The sequence below is a fragment of the Schistocerca cancellata genome, chromosome 9 (assembly GCF_023864275.1).
Source record: "Schistocerca cancellata isolate TAMUIC-IGC-003103 chromosome 9, iqSchCanc2.1, whole genome shotgun sequence".
Lineage (NCBI taxonomy): Eukaryota > Metazoa > Arthropoda > Insecta > Orthoptera > Acrididae > Schistocerca > Schistocerca cancellata.
This window is the reverse complement of record NC_064634.1, coordinates 185,629,531-185,650,155: the sequence shown is the minus strand read 5'-3', so window position 1 is coordinate 185,650,155 and position 20,625 is coordinate 185,629,531. Positions and strand designations below refer to the sequence as shown.

At 39.0% G+C, this 20,625-nt stretch overlaps 1 protein-coding gene across 1 annotated transcript in view; it reads left to right on the top strand.

Annotated features, from left to right (window-relative positions):
* The window catches only part of LOC126101009 (retinol-binding protein pinta-like), an 84,621-nt gene that overhangs the window by 50,723 nt on the left and 13,273 nt on the right, over window positions 1-20,625 (top strand). The window contains exon 5 of the mRNA XM_049911675.1: window positions 9,566-9,676. Within this exon, the coding sequence (XP_049767632.1) occupies window positions 9,566-9,676 (111 nt within the window). The remainder of the gene's footprint in view (window positions 1-9,565; window positions 9,677-20,625) is intronic.

Below are 20,625 nucleotides of genomic sequence, written 5' to 3'. Positions count from 1 at the left end.
GCAGCGGAGTGTGCGCTGATATGAAACTTCCTGGCAGATTAAAACTGTGTGCCCGACCGAGACTCGAACTCGGGACCTTTGCCTTTCGTGTGCAAGTGCTCTACCAACTGAGCTACCGAAGCACGACTCACGCCCGGTACTCACAGCTTTACTCCTGCCAGTACCTCGTCTCCTACCTTCCAAACTTTACAGAAGCTCTCCTGCGAACCTTGCAGAACTAGCACTCCTGAAAGAAAGGATATTGCGGAGACATGGCTAAGCCATGACGAAAATTGCTGCCCACTATGAACAAGAACGACCAGAATCGTAGTATAGAGTACTGACGGTGATTTGAAGGCATGCTTTGCGAGGGTGAACGGTTGGCAGTGATCGTTATCTGGTCTGATGAGGCGCAGTTCAAACTGAACGGTAGTGTAAACCACCATAAGTGCGTATACAGAGCTCCTGAAAATCCTCACGTTCATGTAGACAAAACATCTTAATCTACCAGGTGGTTAACGTGTTGTGTGATCTGTCATCTCGCGGTTTGACTGGCCCATTCTTCTTTGAAGGTACCGCAGCTGGCGAGGTGTATCTTCATATGCTGCAAACATCGATTTTACTTGCCATCCGAGAGGTGTTTGGAAACGAAAGATTTTGATTACAACAAAATGGCGCACCGCCTCACTACCAGGTGTCAGAGCCTGCTTAGATGAAAATCTACCTGGACGATGGATAGGTCGAAGAGGAGCTGTTGAGTATCCAACATGTTCTCCATACTTTACATCTCTTGACTTCTACCTATGAGGAGTTTTGAAAAATGAAGTTAATCAACAGAAGCCAGCTACTCTGAACGAGCTACGAGAACCATCAAGGTGTCCTGTACGGCTATCACACCAGAAACACTGACAGCAATAATTCGGTCAACAGTTCAGTGGCATCGACGTTGTTTTATTTGCTAAGAGGAGTAATTTTTAACACATAAAATAACCTTTCCCCCGTGCAAGAATTTAAACAGTATGTTATTCTGTTCCATTAATGCTGACTGTCAAAGAGTGTCTACATTTTTTGGACCCCTCTGCGTGCTGAATTCCTGAGATGAAATTTAGCATTAGTCCTTCTTATTTCAATTTCAAAACTTACGACGATATAATTTTGTTACGTCGGTAATCACAGATGTAAACTGCTCACGCCAACCGTTGTTAAATCCGCCTGTGCTCCATTTCTATGGTTATAATGAGAAAGTCTCCACTGATATCACTCTAGTCCCTAAGATGGATTCTTGAAGTGTCACTGTCACTGTTGTCATTTGATAAAATTATCATCCCCTCCATGGAATTTTTCTAAAGAGATTCAGTGTGCTATGCTCTTTCCACGTTGCTAAGCGTATGTTTGACGACTTTCTTCCAATCTTCAGCGGCGCTGTTCCTGGTAGTTTCTCTTGTGAATGCTCCGACAGCAGATAGGTTAAAGTTATTATTGTTCCTGGAAACCTAAACTTTAATTTGGGCCTATATTAACTCTGCTGGGTTGAAATGGCAGTGGTAAGGTGGGTGGTAGCCTAACGACTACATGCCTTCTTCTTCTTAGTCGGTTCGTCGATTATGGAGAGATATTTTTTTCCATAGGCTCATCACTTACATCGACGTTATGATGCTAAAGTCATTCAACCCTTTCCTCTATACAGTTTGCCGTGGTAGATGCCTTGTCAACAAATGTAACGTGGTTCATTTTTTTGTGATAACGTCTCGTTTTCTTTGGTTTAAAAGCAGGAGAAAACCTTTCGAGGTGCCTGCATGAAGAAGAATAAATGTGCCCCCCCCCCATTTGCTGGAAGGCATTGTCATTCTCTTGTCTGTCATCGTATGGCAATCCCCTGTCGAAGAGAATGACGTCGAACTGTTCCACTTATAAATTTCGACAAACTTCCCCCTGACGTCGTGCAGTATCACACCACAAACACCACAGAGTATATCCTTCAACTGTAAAGACGAACACACAGAAAGTCACAGGGCGCAACTATCAAACTGGAAAGGAAACTGGCTGCAACTGAAGCCCACTGCAATTAGGAAGTGTTTTCGTGTGGCGTAAAGGTTTGGCAACTTCGGGGACTTTCTGGAACTGCAGGTACTATGATATTGGCGGAAAGTGTCCCATCCTTGCTGCTTGGGCTTCCTCCCCTACCACTTCCATCCTCGCTGTCAATCCTAAAATAATTTTCGACAGATTATAGTGTGAAAGTGTGAGAACGTCCAACAAATAATTACGAATCGTGTAACTGAGGCCGGATGTGGGTACCAGCCCCATATTTCACGTAGCCGAATGTAGGAAGCTGCCTATAAACCACATCGAGGCTGGCCGGCACACAGGTGGAGTTGATCGAAAGCCAGCGCACCCGCCCAACCACACATTCTCCAGCTGTCAAAATTTGTCATAAATTCTACCTGTAGTTCAGCTACCAGCATGTTACACTCCAGCATACGAACATGACAACGAATACACTACAACAATATCACTCTGTGGAAGTTGGTACATTCATAAATGGGTCACAGAGAGGTTTGGTAAAAGCTTCAGTTTCTCTAGAGGTCCAGCGTCTCGCAATTTTGCATAAGTACATTTGTTACAGCCGTTGAACAAAGTTGCAAATGTTTCCATCAGCACTAGCAGAACTCACGCAAACGTAACGTATTACTTTCACGCCAACACTACCGATACACAGCAGAAGGTTACTTGCATATCAATGGACAACATGAATCTGCCATACTTCTACTATGTTTTCCAGAATTATTATTACTGTTAATAAAATTACCACGTGGGTCTTCCTACCATACCGCCAAGATAGTTTAAGAAACGCTGGCGTTGTTATTATTATTAAACATGCCACACTGGTCTTGCTACTATATTACCAGGATAGTTGAGGAAATGCTGACACCTTCTCAACTACCCACATTTACAGAATACTCTGCCTGTAGCAACCAAGTGGTCGTCGGCAACGATTTAGTCACAACACTGGCACAGTAGACACTGGAATAGCCAAAGCACCCAGCTCACCTACATGAATTGTGTTAATCGACTCATGAATGGCATAAGATCTGTGCATTTTATGACATCGACTAAGCCTGTGAATTTAGCATAAACCAAAATATTACGTTACGTTTGATTTACAAAGACCATGTGCAAAAACAAAGCTTACTGTGCAATAACTGTGGAGCTGCCTGTTGCATCATATCCGACCATTCCAGGCCCCAGCAGCGTTCTTTATGTCCTTTTCCTCTGTCCTTCTACGACACTTTCGTATCTTTCACCTAGTCGTAATGAAGGGGTGCCCGCTGCTGCTAAGTGCGCACCATCTCTGTCAGTTCGTAGCCATCTGACGGCATTCGAAACTTCTCCAAAGCCTTAGGTGCGTCCGTGTCAAGGGGACTTCTGTTTTTACGGCCACCACCGTCCTACCCTGCTACAATGGTGGAGCCCGCTCGCTTCTTGCGCTCAGTCAGTCAGCTGAACTGAAACTTGAATAACTCGTGATTCGCTGCTCGGTTCACTAAGCCGTTTGTAACGCGATTACTCAAATAAAATTCTCTGTACAGCTCTTTGTGCTTACACTTGCTTAGTCCCTTCTTTCATGACTTTGATTTATCCGGTTATTGACGAGGAGAATTCTTAGCGTGCACAATGGACAGACATACCACTGCCAACTACCAGTGTCATGATGTCATGTCTCAGCTTGCTGACAGTAAATCGGACGATGCTTATTGATGTTAGGAAGAACTCCACTAACAACTGGCAAAATTGTTGTTTATTAAAACACAGGGTATCGCGGCTTAAAGCCGCATCATCAGGTGCAACCTACACAGTAAAAAGCAAAGTAAAGTGGATATTATAATTAGTGAAAAATGTCTAGACTATACTCACAACGTTAAAAGATCATAGGCATGACATACCCATCGCTCCTAGTCCAAATATACTATTCAGAGAATATCGTCAATACCATAGCGAGCGAAAGGTGAAGAAAATGTGCTCCACTCTTTAAAATTTGCCTGCATCTAAAAAGAAAAGAGAAAATACTTTTTAGTGAACGCAAGTTAGAAGTTTTTAAAAAGGGGCCAGATTGGCGATAAAAAATTGTCACTGCTAACCTGATTAGTCTTGGCACTGTGCAAATTACTATGTGGAAAGTATCAGGTGGCAGCCTCTTACCAGTGTGACAGTAGGGGAACTCCGTGCAGGGCAACGCAAAACAACAAAGAGAGACTAGCTGGCTGAGGGAACGGAAGCTATCCTTGTGCAGGGTGTGACGTCATATAGTCATGACTACAAGCGCTGAGTCGCTATCTTTACTAGCGAGAATAATAGAGTATTTTTTTTTTACGTACTAACACCTAATCATACAAGCAATCAACATTAGCCAGAATGCTATGGTTCTTTAATTATTCAACGTGAACTGTGCGTTTTCATTTTTATGTTTAAAACTTCCTAGTTTCCCTAATATGTTCAAAATGTGAAGAAATTTAAATTTCCTGCGGTGCTTGTGATGCTGTGATCCTATTCGTGTAAGTGCGCTGATAATGCAGATCGTGGGCTGTTTAAGTTAAGGGGTTCCTGAAATCTTATTCGAAATGACCTAGCGGTTTGCAGTCACTGCATGTAACGACCTATAAACTCGCTTCATTATCTTTATTTACCACAACTTTATCCTTGTGCCAGGGCTTTCTCCTTAGATCCGAAAATCTGAAATAGCTGGAATAATGTTTTTAGATGTCATACGTCTACCATTTTTTTTTTCGGACACTGCACTCAGATATGGTAATCTACAAAAAATAGAGCGTTCCTTTGTCTGCTCGGCTGGTATAGGCGTTCAAAAACTAAAAAATAAAAAGTCAGTAGGCTTAGATGAAGTACCAATCTATGTACTGAAACAATGTGTAGGAATTATACGAGGCCCCTTAACAAATATAATAAATGAATCCTTCACATCAGGGACACTTCCAGAGCAGTTAAAACAGGCAAGAGTTGTTCCTTTGCTTAAGAAACGTAATGCAGGAGACATAGAAAATTAGCGGCCCATTTCCCTGCTGTCAGCATTCTCAAAAATAATAGAAGCAGTTATGAAAGACAGATTAATGAATTACCTGAATAAATGCAATCTTTTAAGCGAATCACTGTTTGGTTTCCGAAGTGGCAAAAATACGGAGTCAGCCATAGTAGAAGTCACAAAAATTGTACTTGATGCTCTTGATAAGGATGAGTGTGCCACAGGCATAATTTTATATCTTTCTAAGGCGTTTGATACAGTCGACCACAAGATTCTATTAAATAAATTAGAAGCATTAGGAATAAGAGGGATAGCTAATGACTGGTTTCGATCATACCTAACAGATAGGGTACAAAGAGTAGAGATAACACACACTTCAAATAGATCTAAACGTTTAGTAAAACACTTATCAGAATCAAAATACATTAACATAGGAGTTCCGCAAGGTAGCATATTAGGACCAGTACTGTTCCTGATATACATCAATGACTTTCCGAATAGTGTTACTCATGGTGAAAAAATTTTCTTCGCTGATGTCAGCAATATTGGGCAACTGTCTAGCCGCAGTTGATACACCGGCTCCCGTGAGATCACCTAAGTTAAGCGCTGTTGGGCGTGGCTGGCACTTGGATGGGTGCCCATGCGTCCGCCATGTACTGTTGCCATTTTTCGGGGTGCACTCAGCCTCGTGATGCCAATTGAGGAGCTACTAGACCGAATAATAGCGGCTTCGGTCAAGAATACCATCATAACGGCCGGCCGCGGTGTTCTAGTGGTTCTAGGCGCGCAGTCCGGAACCGCGGGACTGCTACGGTCGCAGGTTCGAATCCTGCCTCGGGCATGGATGTGTCTGATGTCCTTAGGTTAGTTAGGTTTAAGTATTTCTAAGTTCTAGGGGACTGATGACCACAGAAGTTAAGTCCCATAGTGCTCAGAGCCATTTGAACCATCATAACGACCGGGAGAGTGGTGTGCTGACCCCACGCCCCTCCTATCCGCATCCTCCTCGGAATATGACACGGCGGTGGGATGGTCTCGGTCGGCCACTCGTGGTCTGAATATGGAGTGATGATAGCAATGGAAATGGAAATGAGCGTTTGGCGTCATTGGCCGGGAGGCCCCTCGCGGGGCAAGTCCGGCCGCCTTGGCGCAGGTCTTATTACATTCGGCGCCACATTGGGCGACCTGCACGCCGGATGGGGATGAAATGATGATGAACACAACACAACACCCAGTCCCTGAGCGGAGAAAATCTCCGACCCAGCCGGGAATCGAACCCGGGCCCGGAGGACGGCAATCCGTCACGCTGACCACTCAGCTACTGGGGCGGACATGATAGCAATATTATAGTCACTGAGAAAACAAGAGAATTCCTTGCCGAAGAAGCAAATGTAACTCTCAAGGAAGTTTATGATTGATCAATAAGCAATAAAGTGACTATGAACATAAAGAAAACTAATGCCATAAATTTCAGTTTGAAGAGGAAAAATGACAACGTTAAATTAAATGTAGATGGCACCTCTATAGACTGCGTAACAAATGCAAAATTTCTGGGAATGAAAATTGATTCTCAGTTGAAGTGGTGTGAACACACAAAGGTACTTGCAAACAGAATGTCATCAGCATGTTATGCCCTTAGAATCTTGTCATCAGTGTGTAACATGCAGTGTCTTTTAGTTACATATTATTCATATGTACGCTCAGTTCTTAGCTATGGCATTCTTTTTTTTAGTGAACAAACACACAAAATATGAACACAATTTTCAAACTCCAGAAAAGAGCCATAAGAATCATAACCAAAAATACTAGTCGAACTCATTGTAAGGATCTGTTCAGAGCACTGGTGATTTTAACTGCTCCATGTGAATACATTTACCAGTAAGTTGTACACATCAGAAATAACATTGGTAATGACCGCGCAAACAGCTCTGTCCATGACGATGCAACAAGAGATAGACTCAACTTACATTTACCAAGAAAAAATAAACATAAAACTCAAAACCGCATTTTCTACCAAGGAATAAAACTGTACAATAAATTATCAAAAGAGATTAAAGAAATTGAAAAAATACACATATTTAAAAAGGCAGCTAAAAAGTACCTGTTATGCAATACGTTTTATACATTGTAGGATTACTTAGAATAAACAGAGTAGGGGTTTGATAAAAAAGTTATATAAATAAATAATAATAATTATTATTATTATTATAAAACATCCAACATTCCACTTGAGACCTTCACTTGATGTTTTTCCCTTCCTTTTTCCTTTCTAGAAATACTTACCCACCAGCTATACATAGCACAATACTAACACCTCTTCCTCTTTCTGAGCTCAACATCTCACTCATTATGGAGTGATGCTGCCTCAGTGTTTCAGGATAGCAAATGGGAAGTTGTGGCACAGAAAATGGCCTATGAGATCACCAGTGTGTGTGTGTGTGTGTGTGTGTGTGTGTGTGTGTGTGTGTGTGTGTAGTGAGTGAAGTGTTATGAAACGATGTGTGAATAGTGTGTGCAGTGACTGATAGTGAGGTATGAGTGAACAGTGTGGCATTACATTATTTAATAAGTTATTTGTAAAAAAAGTAGTGTATACCAGGAGTAAATCTAATGATTGTCTCTAACTGGAAGTCTGCAAATATATGTGTATACGAATTAGCTTATTTTAAATTGATCTAAACTTGTAAATACTCTGACAAGATATCTACAGATGAATAAAGCTACTAATACTATACTACTACAACAACCAAATCTGCCTCTAATCCAATATGGGAAGAAAGATTTTTCTTTTTCAATATACTTCTATTAATTGTGCTAACAAATTCTGGATCTTAACCGTTTTGACTTGCTGTACACTGTATAACGTAATATTCAGTCACTTGAGCTTAACTCGTAAGAGGCACTTCCTACATATGGTTTAACATGGCCCACAATACTGCGGATTTATATTGCAGTGGGTGATACGACTGCCTGTGTATAGCAAAATCTGTCGTGGCTGCCTTTCGCTAAACATTGAAGCCTATATTATCACTTTTTATCGTCTCTTGGAGGTCCCAAAAACGGTAAAGTGTCAGTCTCGGCGCACTGCCCATTGAACTGTATCTTATGGTTTAAACTATTTAGATCCGTAAGAAACTGGTCCCTTTCAACAGGCCGTGCGGTTCTAGGCGCTTGAGTCCGGAACTGCGTTGCTACTATGGTCGCAGGTTCGAATCCTGCCTCGGGCATGAATGTGTGTGAAGTCCTTAGGTTAGTTAGGTACGTTCTAGGGGACTGATGCCCTCAGATGTTAAGTCCCATAGAGCTCAGAGCCATATAATATGGAATCATCGTAAACATATCTATTCAATGAAATTAATCTTCTAGCATGCTGAGGGCATTTTGTCATTAATTCTAGCTCAAAGTTGGCCATAAAAATATTTTCTATGCAAGAGACAAATGGAGAGCTTATTGTGAATAAAAACAATCCATGAATTTAAAATACTTAGGAGGTAAACAATTTTTGTTAAAGCCAGCATTTCTTCCACCTCCTTAGATGGTCTCTCCGAAAAGGTCTTCAGATTCTCCACACTAATACTTTAATACAGCTGATAAACTATTTTCGTTGCTGCAATGAAGAAATCATTTCTCATCCCTAAGAACCCCGTCTGACCAGCTCTGTAACTGGTTATTTTAATGCACAATCATGCAGGACCCATGGAGATGTTGTTTGTCGTCTATCATTAGAATATTAATGACCCATGGTGGTATGTTTTCCGCCACACAAATTATAAAGAAAAAATGACGTCATAATTTTAAATTTTGCTCGTCAGTAACATTGTCGTGCCTATAGTGCAATAATCTGAAAGATGATCTGGCATAAAATCTGATTCCCCTGTCTCTGGACCAGGGAGTCATGGGACAGTGCTAATGGAGTGTAACGTCCTGCATTCCTTTTTTCGCAGCCACTAATATTCGGCACAAAGCGGCTCCTTCGCTCTCCTCATGATGTTCAAACAACGCCTTTCCAGTGCTTCACATTACAAGGGTTTGATCCTGGTTCTTACACGTTGATAGGTGCTGTCACTTGAAAGGTTGCTGCAAAATTTTATACTGTTTAAAGTCAAATAATTTACATATCTGTCCAGAAAAATCTGTATCTACTCAGGGTTAGTATTTCATCTGTAATCGTTGGGAGTTCGTGTCGTCAGAGGCTACAGTCTCACCTTTATGTCTGAGCGGTTCACGGGAGCTTTCCATCTGCCTACTTCGTCTCAACACGACCACGTTCCTCTGTGTCTCTCTACTGATAATCCATTCCATTTCGGTTTAATACGAGGTCAGAGCACATTGACAACTCACGAGATTCAAAACTAATGTCCCTGGATATAACTTAAATATTAGTGCATGGAAATTGCAACTCTTCCTGCGGGATATGTTGGAAGACAGTATATGTGAAGGCGAATAGTAAAGGTTTCTTGAGTTCTCAAATTTAAACATAGGGACACCTTAACAAGAGATATTTAGATTCGGTTCCACGTGCTGAAACTTCTTTGTTTTCTCTTGTTACAGGAAGCATATCCGCTACGACCTAAGGCCTTCCACGCTATCAACAGCCATCCAGGTGTCGAGAAAATATTCTCATTTTTCGAGAGTTTTCTTAAAGAGAAGATGAAGAAAAGGGTAGGTACTACAATTTGTATGACGTGTTGTTTGCAATTTACTATATGAATCGCCAGTACCTTCAATGAGCTCTGTAGACTGTCTTGTGGAGAACAATCAAGTGAAATGTTACTTCGTTGTACACCAGAGCGTTCAGTTGGAAAATGTGCTCTCAGAACAAAGAATCTCATCAGGCTCTTCAGTACTACCTACTGCTGTAAATGTATTTCGTCCCCTGAGAGGATAACTATAATACACAAATTTAATTAAACCTGCTTCCATTTGTAGTCCTTGTAGACATAGAAAAAAGTTGCCTGTAACACATGCTTTGGAATCAAGAAGGCAGCAGCGATAAAATACAGGAAGTGCAAGGTACGGTGTTCCCGCTGGTTTTTGATGGCTAGTTCGTCAACCAGCTATAATTTCAGACTATTAATTTGCTCACCTCGCTAGTTCCTCATGACTGTCAGTCTCGGGGTTTCGTTACCAAAGTCTGCAGTAGACTTTGAAAGTCAAGAGTACGGTAAAATATATAATTTCTAAAATAATTACGACACTTCTCAAATTAATTTGACGTGCATTCCTATTCTCAAATACAATGACTCTTCACATCATCGTCTCTTTAGAGGGAACACCGCAATAACTTCAGTGCGAAATGTCAAACTGACAACTCTAGATAGACCCACAGAATGCTAACATCTATTCGAAAGATTACGAATCTCTATCTTGTTTACTGTAATTCATCTTTATTGTCATGGTGCTCTTTATTCTATAACTCGCTCAAGCCGGGACCTACCACGTCACAATCTACTCTCAATTAACAAAGCCAAAGTCTGATGGTGTGTACCTATAATTATTTTTGAGCCACATGTTAACGTCTCGAATTTCTGTAAACTCTAAACAATGGATAACTATTCTTTCTAAGTAGATGAATAATTCAACTCGTGTTTACTAAGGCTTCGACTAGCGAAAGCTATGGCTCCACGCTCAGATTTATCTGAAAGCCATTCTCCATGGAGTATCCCAAAACGTGAGCCATATTTAAATGCATCCCAGGTTCAGGTAGTCTGGGTTTTAGTAAAATCAGTAAACCCGAATCATTCATTGTCTAGATCCTTATGAATCTTCTGTAGAAGCCAGACAAATGTAAAAACGTACACAATATTATACATTCTTCTGAGGTTTGTGTTCTTTCTTGATCGGTTTTTTACTCGTTTAATTCGGATAATATTACCTAAAAGCCTTACCTTTTGCCTCCCAATATGTGACCTTGAAAATTTCCATTTTCTTCTCATCAGTTTAGCGTTCATGTGAGTAATTTACGCTGGTCTTTCCAAGTTTTAGAAACTAATAATGAATCGTCTAAATAAATTGTTAGTTCTTGCACTAATTCCTATCTTAGTGATTTATCTAGAGCAGGAATGAAAGCTACAACTCAAATGTTAGAAATTAGTTGTAGTACGTTACATTGGTAAAATTACCTTCAAATAATAAGGCCATGCATGGTCTCGATTCTTTGTGTAATGGGACTTGTCAATACCCCACCTTTAAATTTAAAAAACTAAGCAATTCAGCTTCCTCAAATATTGATAAGAACTCATCTATACTCACAGGTCCATCCCATTCAGTTTCCATCTGTTTACAGAGAGTTTGTGCATCCAAGAGTAAATTAATATCTCCTGCAGGTTTCTTAGCAACTAACAACAGATTATTGAGGACGCTAGGACTACACTCATGTACGTCTTAATCAAACATCTTTTGTATTTTACCTCTCACTGCAGATCAAAGATTCATTAGTACCAGGTATGGCTCAAAAATAGCATATCACCTTTCTTATAGTCCTTTACATATATATTCCTTATTTTTCCTGATTTATCTGACAACACACGTGTATATCCTCTAACTGGATTTCCCATTCTTCTGGCAAAATAAATGATTCTCTTGATTTAATGTTTCTACCTAACGCATCTCTTGCCTGTCCTATTTCATCTATTACAATAATATCAGCTGAAGCCATTAAATGGAGGTGTTTCACCACAGGCTGATCATGTTTAACTTCTAATAAATTTTTTCTAAGGATATTCTAGACACTGTACGTCTTTCGCAAAAAGTTTTATTTTTATTATTTTTAATTTATACACTTCTTAGGTTTGCCGCCAAATAACTTTGTACACTTCGGAAGTATATTTGCAACATACCCATCACCAGGGAAGCCTGAAAATTCACAACCCTCATTTTGTTAAAATCTAGCAGTATTGTATTAAATTAGCCAGTCTAAGCCTAAGAGTACATCTAGGTTTAAATTAGGTACAACTAGCAATGTCCAATAAAAAGTCAATATATTAGTGATAAAATGTAGCCGCATTTCATCTGTGACTTGTTTTCCTTTACAACTGATAATTCTCTGAGCTAATACTGCAGTTACTAGTAATATTGGACAAGGATCGTTTTTTCAATTGCTGGCAGCAAATCCTGTGAGATCAATGATGTTCGACTCTCAGAATATAAGGGAATATCGAATTGTTTTACAAAATATATCATGATATTTCTCATTCCTTCCTGGAATTTACTTCCCATCCTTTGAGTAACATCTGACAAGTACTTACTTTCCATATGAGGACTAATGTTTTCTCCACGTGAGGACCCGCTGTTCCATTGTCATTTGCTGAAGCCTGGGCCCTAGCCCAGAACTTCCATTGTTTTCCGGCGACTTTTACAAAAACGACATATCAATTGACATATTTGTATGCCCGTTGTTTATATTATTCGAATTCGATGTCTGAGTGTTGTTACGTCATTTACTATTTACTTTGTTATTCTTCTGTTTCCTTACCACGAAGTATTTACTTTCACATTTTCCTTGAAACCATGGTGGATGACGGTTTTAATTATAATTATCGAGTTTTATCCCAGGGAATAGCTCCTTCGGGCTTAACTCACTAAACGCCCCTCACTAAATGTTAATTAACTGTTCACAGTCATACAACCATGATATCAAAGTTATTTCCTCATACGGGAACCAACACTTAGGAAAATGATTCTCCTTTATAACATCATCTAAGCGTTGGATCTTATTATGTGCCTTACAGGTACCCTAACTACTAATGTGGTATCTCTGATCTTCGAAGTAAAGTGTACGTGACGATCAGCACTTCTTATAAATTTATCTTGGCAGTCACTGAAAGAGGACTAGACTTCCGAATTAGCGGTTCTAGATATAGCAGCATCCCCTTCCAAATGACTGAGGACAAAATCAATTTTCTTTGAGTCATCAGAACATTTAGACAGTGATCTGGAAAATACTCTTAAAATAGGTGGGATGTATATCTCCGTCCGATTTCAATTTAAGAAATTGTTTGAATAAATTCCAACCACTTTATTGACGTTATTCTTCTAATAATTCTACAGGGAATCCAGAATTATCAGCAAATCTCTCTCTATTATATCTTTCGTTTTCACCAATTCATGCAACTACCTTTTTAATTCAGCCTTTGTTATTGTTGTACCTTCTGATGAATGAGATATACTGACAGATCATTCGATCTTCTCCTGCACCTTTTGTTCAATTAAATCACTAGCATGCTACACAAAAGGTACAAGCGTCGAGCCTGATATTGCAGTTCCGTCGGATTCATTGTTCTGCCCTGTGACATATAACCAGACAGCTGTATCTGAGCTATGCCTATATACGTCTGTAGCAAAATCTTACTAATTCCACGTATCATGAATATGACATTTCGTAATGATGAGGTATGTGTCAGTTTAACATAAGGTTTCTTTACAAGATAAAGTTAGTCTCTTTCTCTCTCTCTCTCTCTCTCTCTCTCTCTCTCTCTCTTTCACTCTTTCTACTTCATATCTAAAAATTCATGTAAAGACTAGAAAGATTTGTTCTTCAGAAATTCTTTTAATTTGTTTTTAAATGCTGGTTGGCTGTCTGTCAGACTTCTAATGCTATTTTGTAAATGAACAAAGACTTTTGTGGCAGCATAATTCACCGCTTTCTGTGGCAGAGTCAGATTTAACCCAGAATTGTGAGGATCATTCTTCCTTCTAGTGTTGTAGCTATGCACTTTGTTATTATTTTTAAACTTTGACGTGTTATTAACAACAAATTTCATAAGCGAATATCTGTTTTAAATCTTTATTTGCGTCCCTTTTACCAAATCACACTGCTTAAACAACTGAGAATGTAACTCCTATTTTAAAGTAGTAATAGCGGATTGCCGTTTGACTATCTCATTACTGTTTTCAGTTTTTCGTTTCGTCAGTCAGTTGTGCATCTTCATCTGATTTCTGATTCCTGAATCATAATTCAACTGTTAACTCTAATTTTAAGCCGGTCCATGCACTATGTAACTAATTATTTAACTTAACAATAGTCTGAGCATTTGTTTCAACAAGTCCTTTTTCAAATCTAACACCTTGTGCTTTGATGGCCACATTTAATTTATTCTTAATTGCATCTAGCTTAATACCTTGCGCACCTATGTTTATGTTAGTAGTATCCAGTCTAGCTCCCAATTCAACACCTTGAGCCATCATACTTGCTTTAATACTGTCTAATCTAACAGCTAAATCAGCAGAAGCTTTCAACACGTTCTCCACCTTCCTGGTTCTCACTGGCAGTGATAACAAATTTACAATAAACTACTTCGATCACTATTATAGAGAGTAGTTAACTATGTTAACAAAAATACTTCTCGACACAGATACACTTTAATTACACCACAACACACACTACCGTCGCAATAAAATAAATAAATTCAAACTGGCTTGAACACAGCTCACCACCCAATGCTTGTGTGTGTTGCCACGTCGCGACGACGACGGGAGGTCGCTGCTTTGGCCGTCCTACATGGCTGTACTTTAGCGACCAGCAATAGTGATTACTGTCGGCTGTTGGGGCGTCATTGTGGAAGTGACGAAACAATTCAAGTTCTTAGAAATCATGGTGGCTGGTTCTCTGATTTATAGACTTCTTAAAATCCTTCTGCGTCGTACGTTCTCATATATTGTCGATTTATTTAGTTCCTATGTATCGTCAAACAATTTATTCTCCATTGTTTTTATCACCAATGCTTATAATGGCTTGTGCACGTCGTCATAGTTACAGATTTTGACTCAGTTGTCAATGACACAAACGATAAACTCCAATATATCATCGATAAAATATCATAAATCTTCAATAATTCCATTTTCTGGTTACTAATATTATCATTCTTCATTAATATAGTTCATTTCCTGCAACGCTTATTCCAGGTCATGTTACAAGGGCGCCTGTTGATTGTTGATGACTAGTTTTCCCGTTATCTATAACTTCAGACCATTAATTTGTTTTTGCTCACCTTACTATTTCTTCATGACCGCCAATCTTGAAAAGCTACCAAACTGTGCATCACTCGCTGGAGGTCAAGAGTACAGCAATACCACACTCTTAAAATAAACGTGAACTGTACGCCTATTCTCAAATGAGATGAGTCTGTACATCATCGTCTCCTTAGAAGGAACACGACAATAGTGTCATTGTGAAAAGTCAAATTGATAACTCGAGATACAACCTCAGAATGGTAATATTTATGTGACAGATAACGAAAGTCTATGTTGTTCTGCCGTGACGTCGTCTTCATTGTCACGGAGCTCTTTACTCGATAACGCGCTGTCCTCCAAGCCGGGCCGCTTCAGCACGGAATAACTGCCAAGCTAGTAAGCACCGCGACGTGTAGTGAAACTTTCATCGTCGTCCCTCCTTGAAGATACGCTGCATCCATCCATGCCAGTTTGCATGCACAAACAAAAATAAAAACTTCCAAACAGTGTCGACCGTGGTGTCCACACTAATATAGGAACTGTAAAACCGTCGTTTCTGCCTGTTTGTCTATTTAAACATCCTAATTTTTCATGGGGTTTTAACTAGTAACTTGAGCGTAAACAGGGACAAAGTACAGGCTATATTTTATGAGAGTAAGAACACAGAGAAAGAGATAGTATAATTTTAAACTTGTATCTGAAATCATCTGCTGAGCTTAGTAGTTCGGTTGTTTAATTATAATGGCGTAGTATGCCAATGAACCAGTAACCCTTCTTCAGAAGTCTGCTTCCTAACAATCATGAAGTTTTCACAACAGTAGTGTCCCTATATATCCGTTCTCCTCAGTTCAGGTGTAGGTCCTCCTTTCTTGGTCTGCATATCCTATTCATCACACAGTTTATACATATGGGTGCAGTATCCTGTTCATCATTCCACATCTGTCTATTCTCCTCTTTACTGATGTGGCACTAACTCCTGCTTTATAACAAATTCATACCCTCTTGATTGTTTTTTGTTTCTCCATGTTTCAATTATTCTTCTATACTCCATCAATAGTGACCAAGTCTTGGTCATGATGGACCTTCAAGATCTCTTTTGTGGTATAATCTGGACATTAGCATGTCATGCAGTGATAATTTAGTAGTTCTCGTCCTTTCTGTTCCTCTCTTTCTCAACAAAATATCACTAACATCTGTATGATACCTTCCATTGATTTATCACACATTCATATCAACTACATAAAATTATCAATGTATATGTTTCATTATGTGAGTAATGAACATAGGATAGTGGAACAAAACATAATTAATCGAAAAACAGTAAAAGATGAAGAGATCATTATATAGACGTAGGTTGTAATATAATGAGCAACTGGATCCTCATAGGACTCTTTATGCTATGAACCTTTTCATCATAGCTATACTTTAAATTCCCTTTTCCTTACTCTTTAATGAATCTACAAGGAACACTGCTGTTGCATGGGGAACGCCAGCCACCTGATGTGGACCTCCAGGTCTGTAAAAAACTTTGATGGCTTGTTTCATTGTATTAGAACTATGATGATAAGCTTTGGCTGATACGATATCATTCACCTCAAAATTTACCATTGCAGCATGACTATTATGCTCCTTCACCCTAATTTGAGAACTTTTCTTTAATTCATTTTTCAAAGCAATATGATTGTGAGCTTTGTGTAACATTAGTCAGTCATCTCAAAATTTGTCATTGCAGCGTAACTATTATGCTCTTTCACTCTAATTTCATTACTTTTCTTTACTTACTTTTCCAATATTTATGCATATTGTCCTTGTGGATATCGATATATCTTTAAGAACGCTTCTCCAATAAATTTTCTGTTCACCACTCCCACTGGTAAAAGAACAATACACAAATGAGGTAACTCGTCTAATACCACTTGTAACTCGGGAATTGTTTAAGCCCATGTAGTATGTTTACATCAGCAATACTTTCTACGAAGTCCTCACAACATCATTACCCATAACGAACTCTTCGACTAAGGATGGTATTTGGAAGTAGTACTATGCTATAATTCTTCCCATGCTAAGGATGCCTTAAAATTATAGCTTACAAATTGTGTACCATTACCTGCAAGTATCGATCTTGGTTCCTCTCTACTTGCAAAATATTCTTGTAAATGGTTAAAACACTTTACCTGCCTTTGCTGTTTTAACAGGATATAGGTTCAAGTCTTTTGACCAACATAAAGTTGCTACAAAAATGCTCTACGTCTGGGTGAAGGTCCAAATAGAACAGTTGCTGTTAAGGTATTTAATACCTTTGGCACTACTGGATACATTATGAAATTCAAAGCATTACTACAGTCTTTAACTCAGTGATGTAAGTCACAAGTACATAATTTTTCCTTCACCTTCCCAATTAAATTTGTAAAATAGCAAAATTTTACTGTATTCTTAATACACATACATATTCCAAACTGTGTATAGCTTTTGTGTGAATACCATACTAGGTCATTAACTGCTGTAGTAGGGACATGTATGTCGAACTGCTTGATGAATCATCAGTTCTCCAAAATAAAACCACACAACAACAATTTATACTTTTCTTTTTCGGTAATTTTACATGGTTCCAACACATTGTAATAGGAGCAAAATGTTTGTAAGATCATAAGTTATCTCTTATTTCTTGTGCTAACCGTGTGACATTATTGTTACAATAACTTATCTTAACAAAATTTACTCTAAAGATGGTACCAGGCCCAACAGTTCTTATTTGTTACTAATAAAAGTACTCCACACTGTCACAGTAATCGTAAGTTGGTAATGTAGGCTTCCTGTAACGCGTCACTTTAGCAAAGTTATGTATTATAGCACAAAAGTTAACTACAAACTAAACAGAAGAGCAGACAGTAGTTAGAAGAATTGTAGTACATGAAAGCGAGACAACAGTTGACGAGGGAGTGATACAGGGCTGTAATGCGTCCCCGTGTTATTCAGACTGTACACTGGTCAACTGCTAAAGTAAACCAGTGTGAACTTTGGAGTTGGAACTAAAGTTCACGGCGAAAGAAAAGAAATTATGTTGTTTGTCAATGACATTGTGATTCTGTCAGAGGTGGCACAGGTCTTCGAAGACCAGCTGAATAGTATTGTTACTGCCTCGAAAATTTATACTGACAGTCTGTATACAAATGGGAAACATTGTTTCCAAAAGACTCTAAACGTTCTTAACAGATTTACTTCAGATTTTTTCATGACACTCTAATAAACATTGGAACGGACGTAGATTAATATTTTTTTACATAACAACGTTAAAACTGATGGTGAGATAGAAAAGGCCGTGCTGTGCTGTGGAAATGTGCATATTCTTTCTTACAGTTGGATTCAATAATATTGTTGTTGTTGTTGTTGTTGTTGTTGTGGTCTTCAGTCCAGAGACTGGTTTGATGCAGCTCTCCATGCTACTCTATCCTGTGCAAGCTTCTTCATCTCCAAGTAACTACTGCATCCTACATCCTTCTAAATGTGTTTAGTGTATTCATCTCTTGGTATGTCTCTACAACTTTTATCCTCCACGCTGCCTTCCACTACTGAATTGGGGATTCCTTGATGCCTCAGAACATGTCCTACCAACCGATCCCTTCTTCTAGTCAAGCTGTGCCACAAATTGCTCTGCTCCCCAATTCCATTCAGTACCTCCTCATTAGTTATGTAGTCTACCCATCTAATCTTCAGCATTCATCTGTAGCACCACATTTCAAAAGCTTCTTTTCTCTTCATGTCTAAATTATTTATCGTCCATGTTTCACATCTATAAATGGCTCCACTCCATACAAATACTTTTAGAAAAGACTTCCTGACACTCAAATCTATACTCGATGTTAACAAATTTCTCTTCTTCAGAAACGCATTTCGTGATATTGCCAGTCTACATTTTATATCCTCTCTACTTCGACCATCATCAGTGATTTTGCTCCCCAAATAGCAAAATTCATCTACTATTTCAAGTGTCCCATTTCCTAATCTCATTCCCTCTGCATCAACTGATTTAATTTGACTACATTCCACTGCCCTCGTTTTGCTTTTGTTGATGTTCATCTTATATTCTCCTTTCAACACACTGTCCATTCCGTTCAACTGCTCTTTCAGGTCCTTTGCTGTCTAGGACAGAATTGCAATGACATCGGTAAACGACAAAGTTTTTATTTTTCCTTTATGCATTTTAATTCCTACTCCAATTTTTTTCTTTTTTTTCCATTACTGCTTGCTCAGTATACAGATAGAATAACATCGGGGATAGGCTACAACACTGTCTCACTCCCTTCCAAACCACTGCTTCCCTTCCATGCGCCTCGACTCTTATAATTGCCATCTGATTTCTGTACAAATTGTAAATAGCCATTCGTTCCCTGTATTTGACCGCTGCCACCTTCAGAATTTGAAAAGAATATTCCTGTCAACATTGTCAAAAGCTTTCTCTAAGTCCACAAATGCTACAAACGTGGGTTTGCATTTCCTTAACCTATCTTCTGAAATAAGTCGGAGGGTCAGTATTGCCTCATATTTTCCAACATTTCTACGGAATCCGAATTGATCTTCCCCCACTTTGGCTTCTACCAGTTTTTTAATTCGTCTGTAAAGAATTTTCGTTAGTATTTTGCAGCCGTGACTTATTGAACTGATTGTTCGGTAACTTTCACATCTGTCAGCACCTGCTTCCTTCAGGATCGGAATTATTAGATTCTTCTTGAAGTATGGGGATATTTCACCTTTCTCATGCTCACTACATGGTAGAGGTTTGTCAGAACTGGCTCTCCCTAGGCTATCACTAGCTCTAATGGAATGTTGTCTAATCCAAGGGCCTTGTTTCGACTTACGTCTTTCAGTGGTCTGTCAAACTCTTTAGTATCATATTTACAATTTCATCTTCACTTACGTCCTATTCCATTATCATAATATTGCCTTCAAGTACATTACCCTTGTATAGACCCTCTATATACTACATCCAACTTTCTGCTTTCCCTTCATTGCTCAGAACTGGTTTTCCATCTGAGCTCTTGATAGTTATACAAGTGGTTCTCTTTTCTCCAAAGGTCTCTTTAATTTTCCTGTAGGCAATATCTATCTTACCCCTAGTGATATATGGCTCTACATCCTTACATTTATCCTATAGCCGTTCCTGCTTAGCCAATATGCACTTCCTGTCGATCTCATTTTCGTTTTTGCCTGCTTCATTTACTGCATTTCTATATTTTTTTCTTTAATCAATGAATTCAATATCTCTTGTGTTACCCAATGATTTCTACTAGCCCTCGTGTTTTTACCTACTTGATCCTCTGCTGCCTTCACTATTTCGTCTCTCAAAGCTACCCATTCTTCTCCTACGGTATTTCTTTACGCCGTTCTTGTCAATGATTCCCGAATGCTCTCCCTGAAACTCTCTAGAATCTTTGGTTCTTTCAGTTTATCCAGGTTCTATCTCCTTAAATTCCCACCTGTTTGCATGTTTTTCAGTTTTAACCTACAGTTCATAACCAATAGGGTATGGTTAGTGCACATCTTGCTCCTGGAAATGTGTTACAGTTTAAAACCTGTTTCCTAAATCACTGTCTTACAATTATGTTATCTATCTGAATCTTTCCAGTGTCTCCGGGCCTCTTTCACGAATACAACCTTCTTTC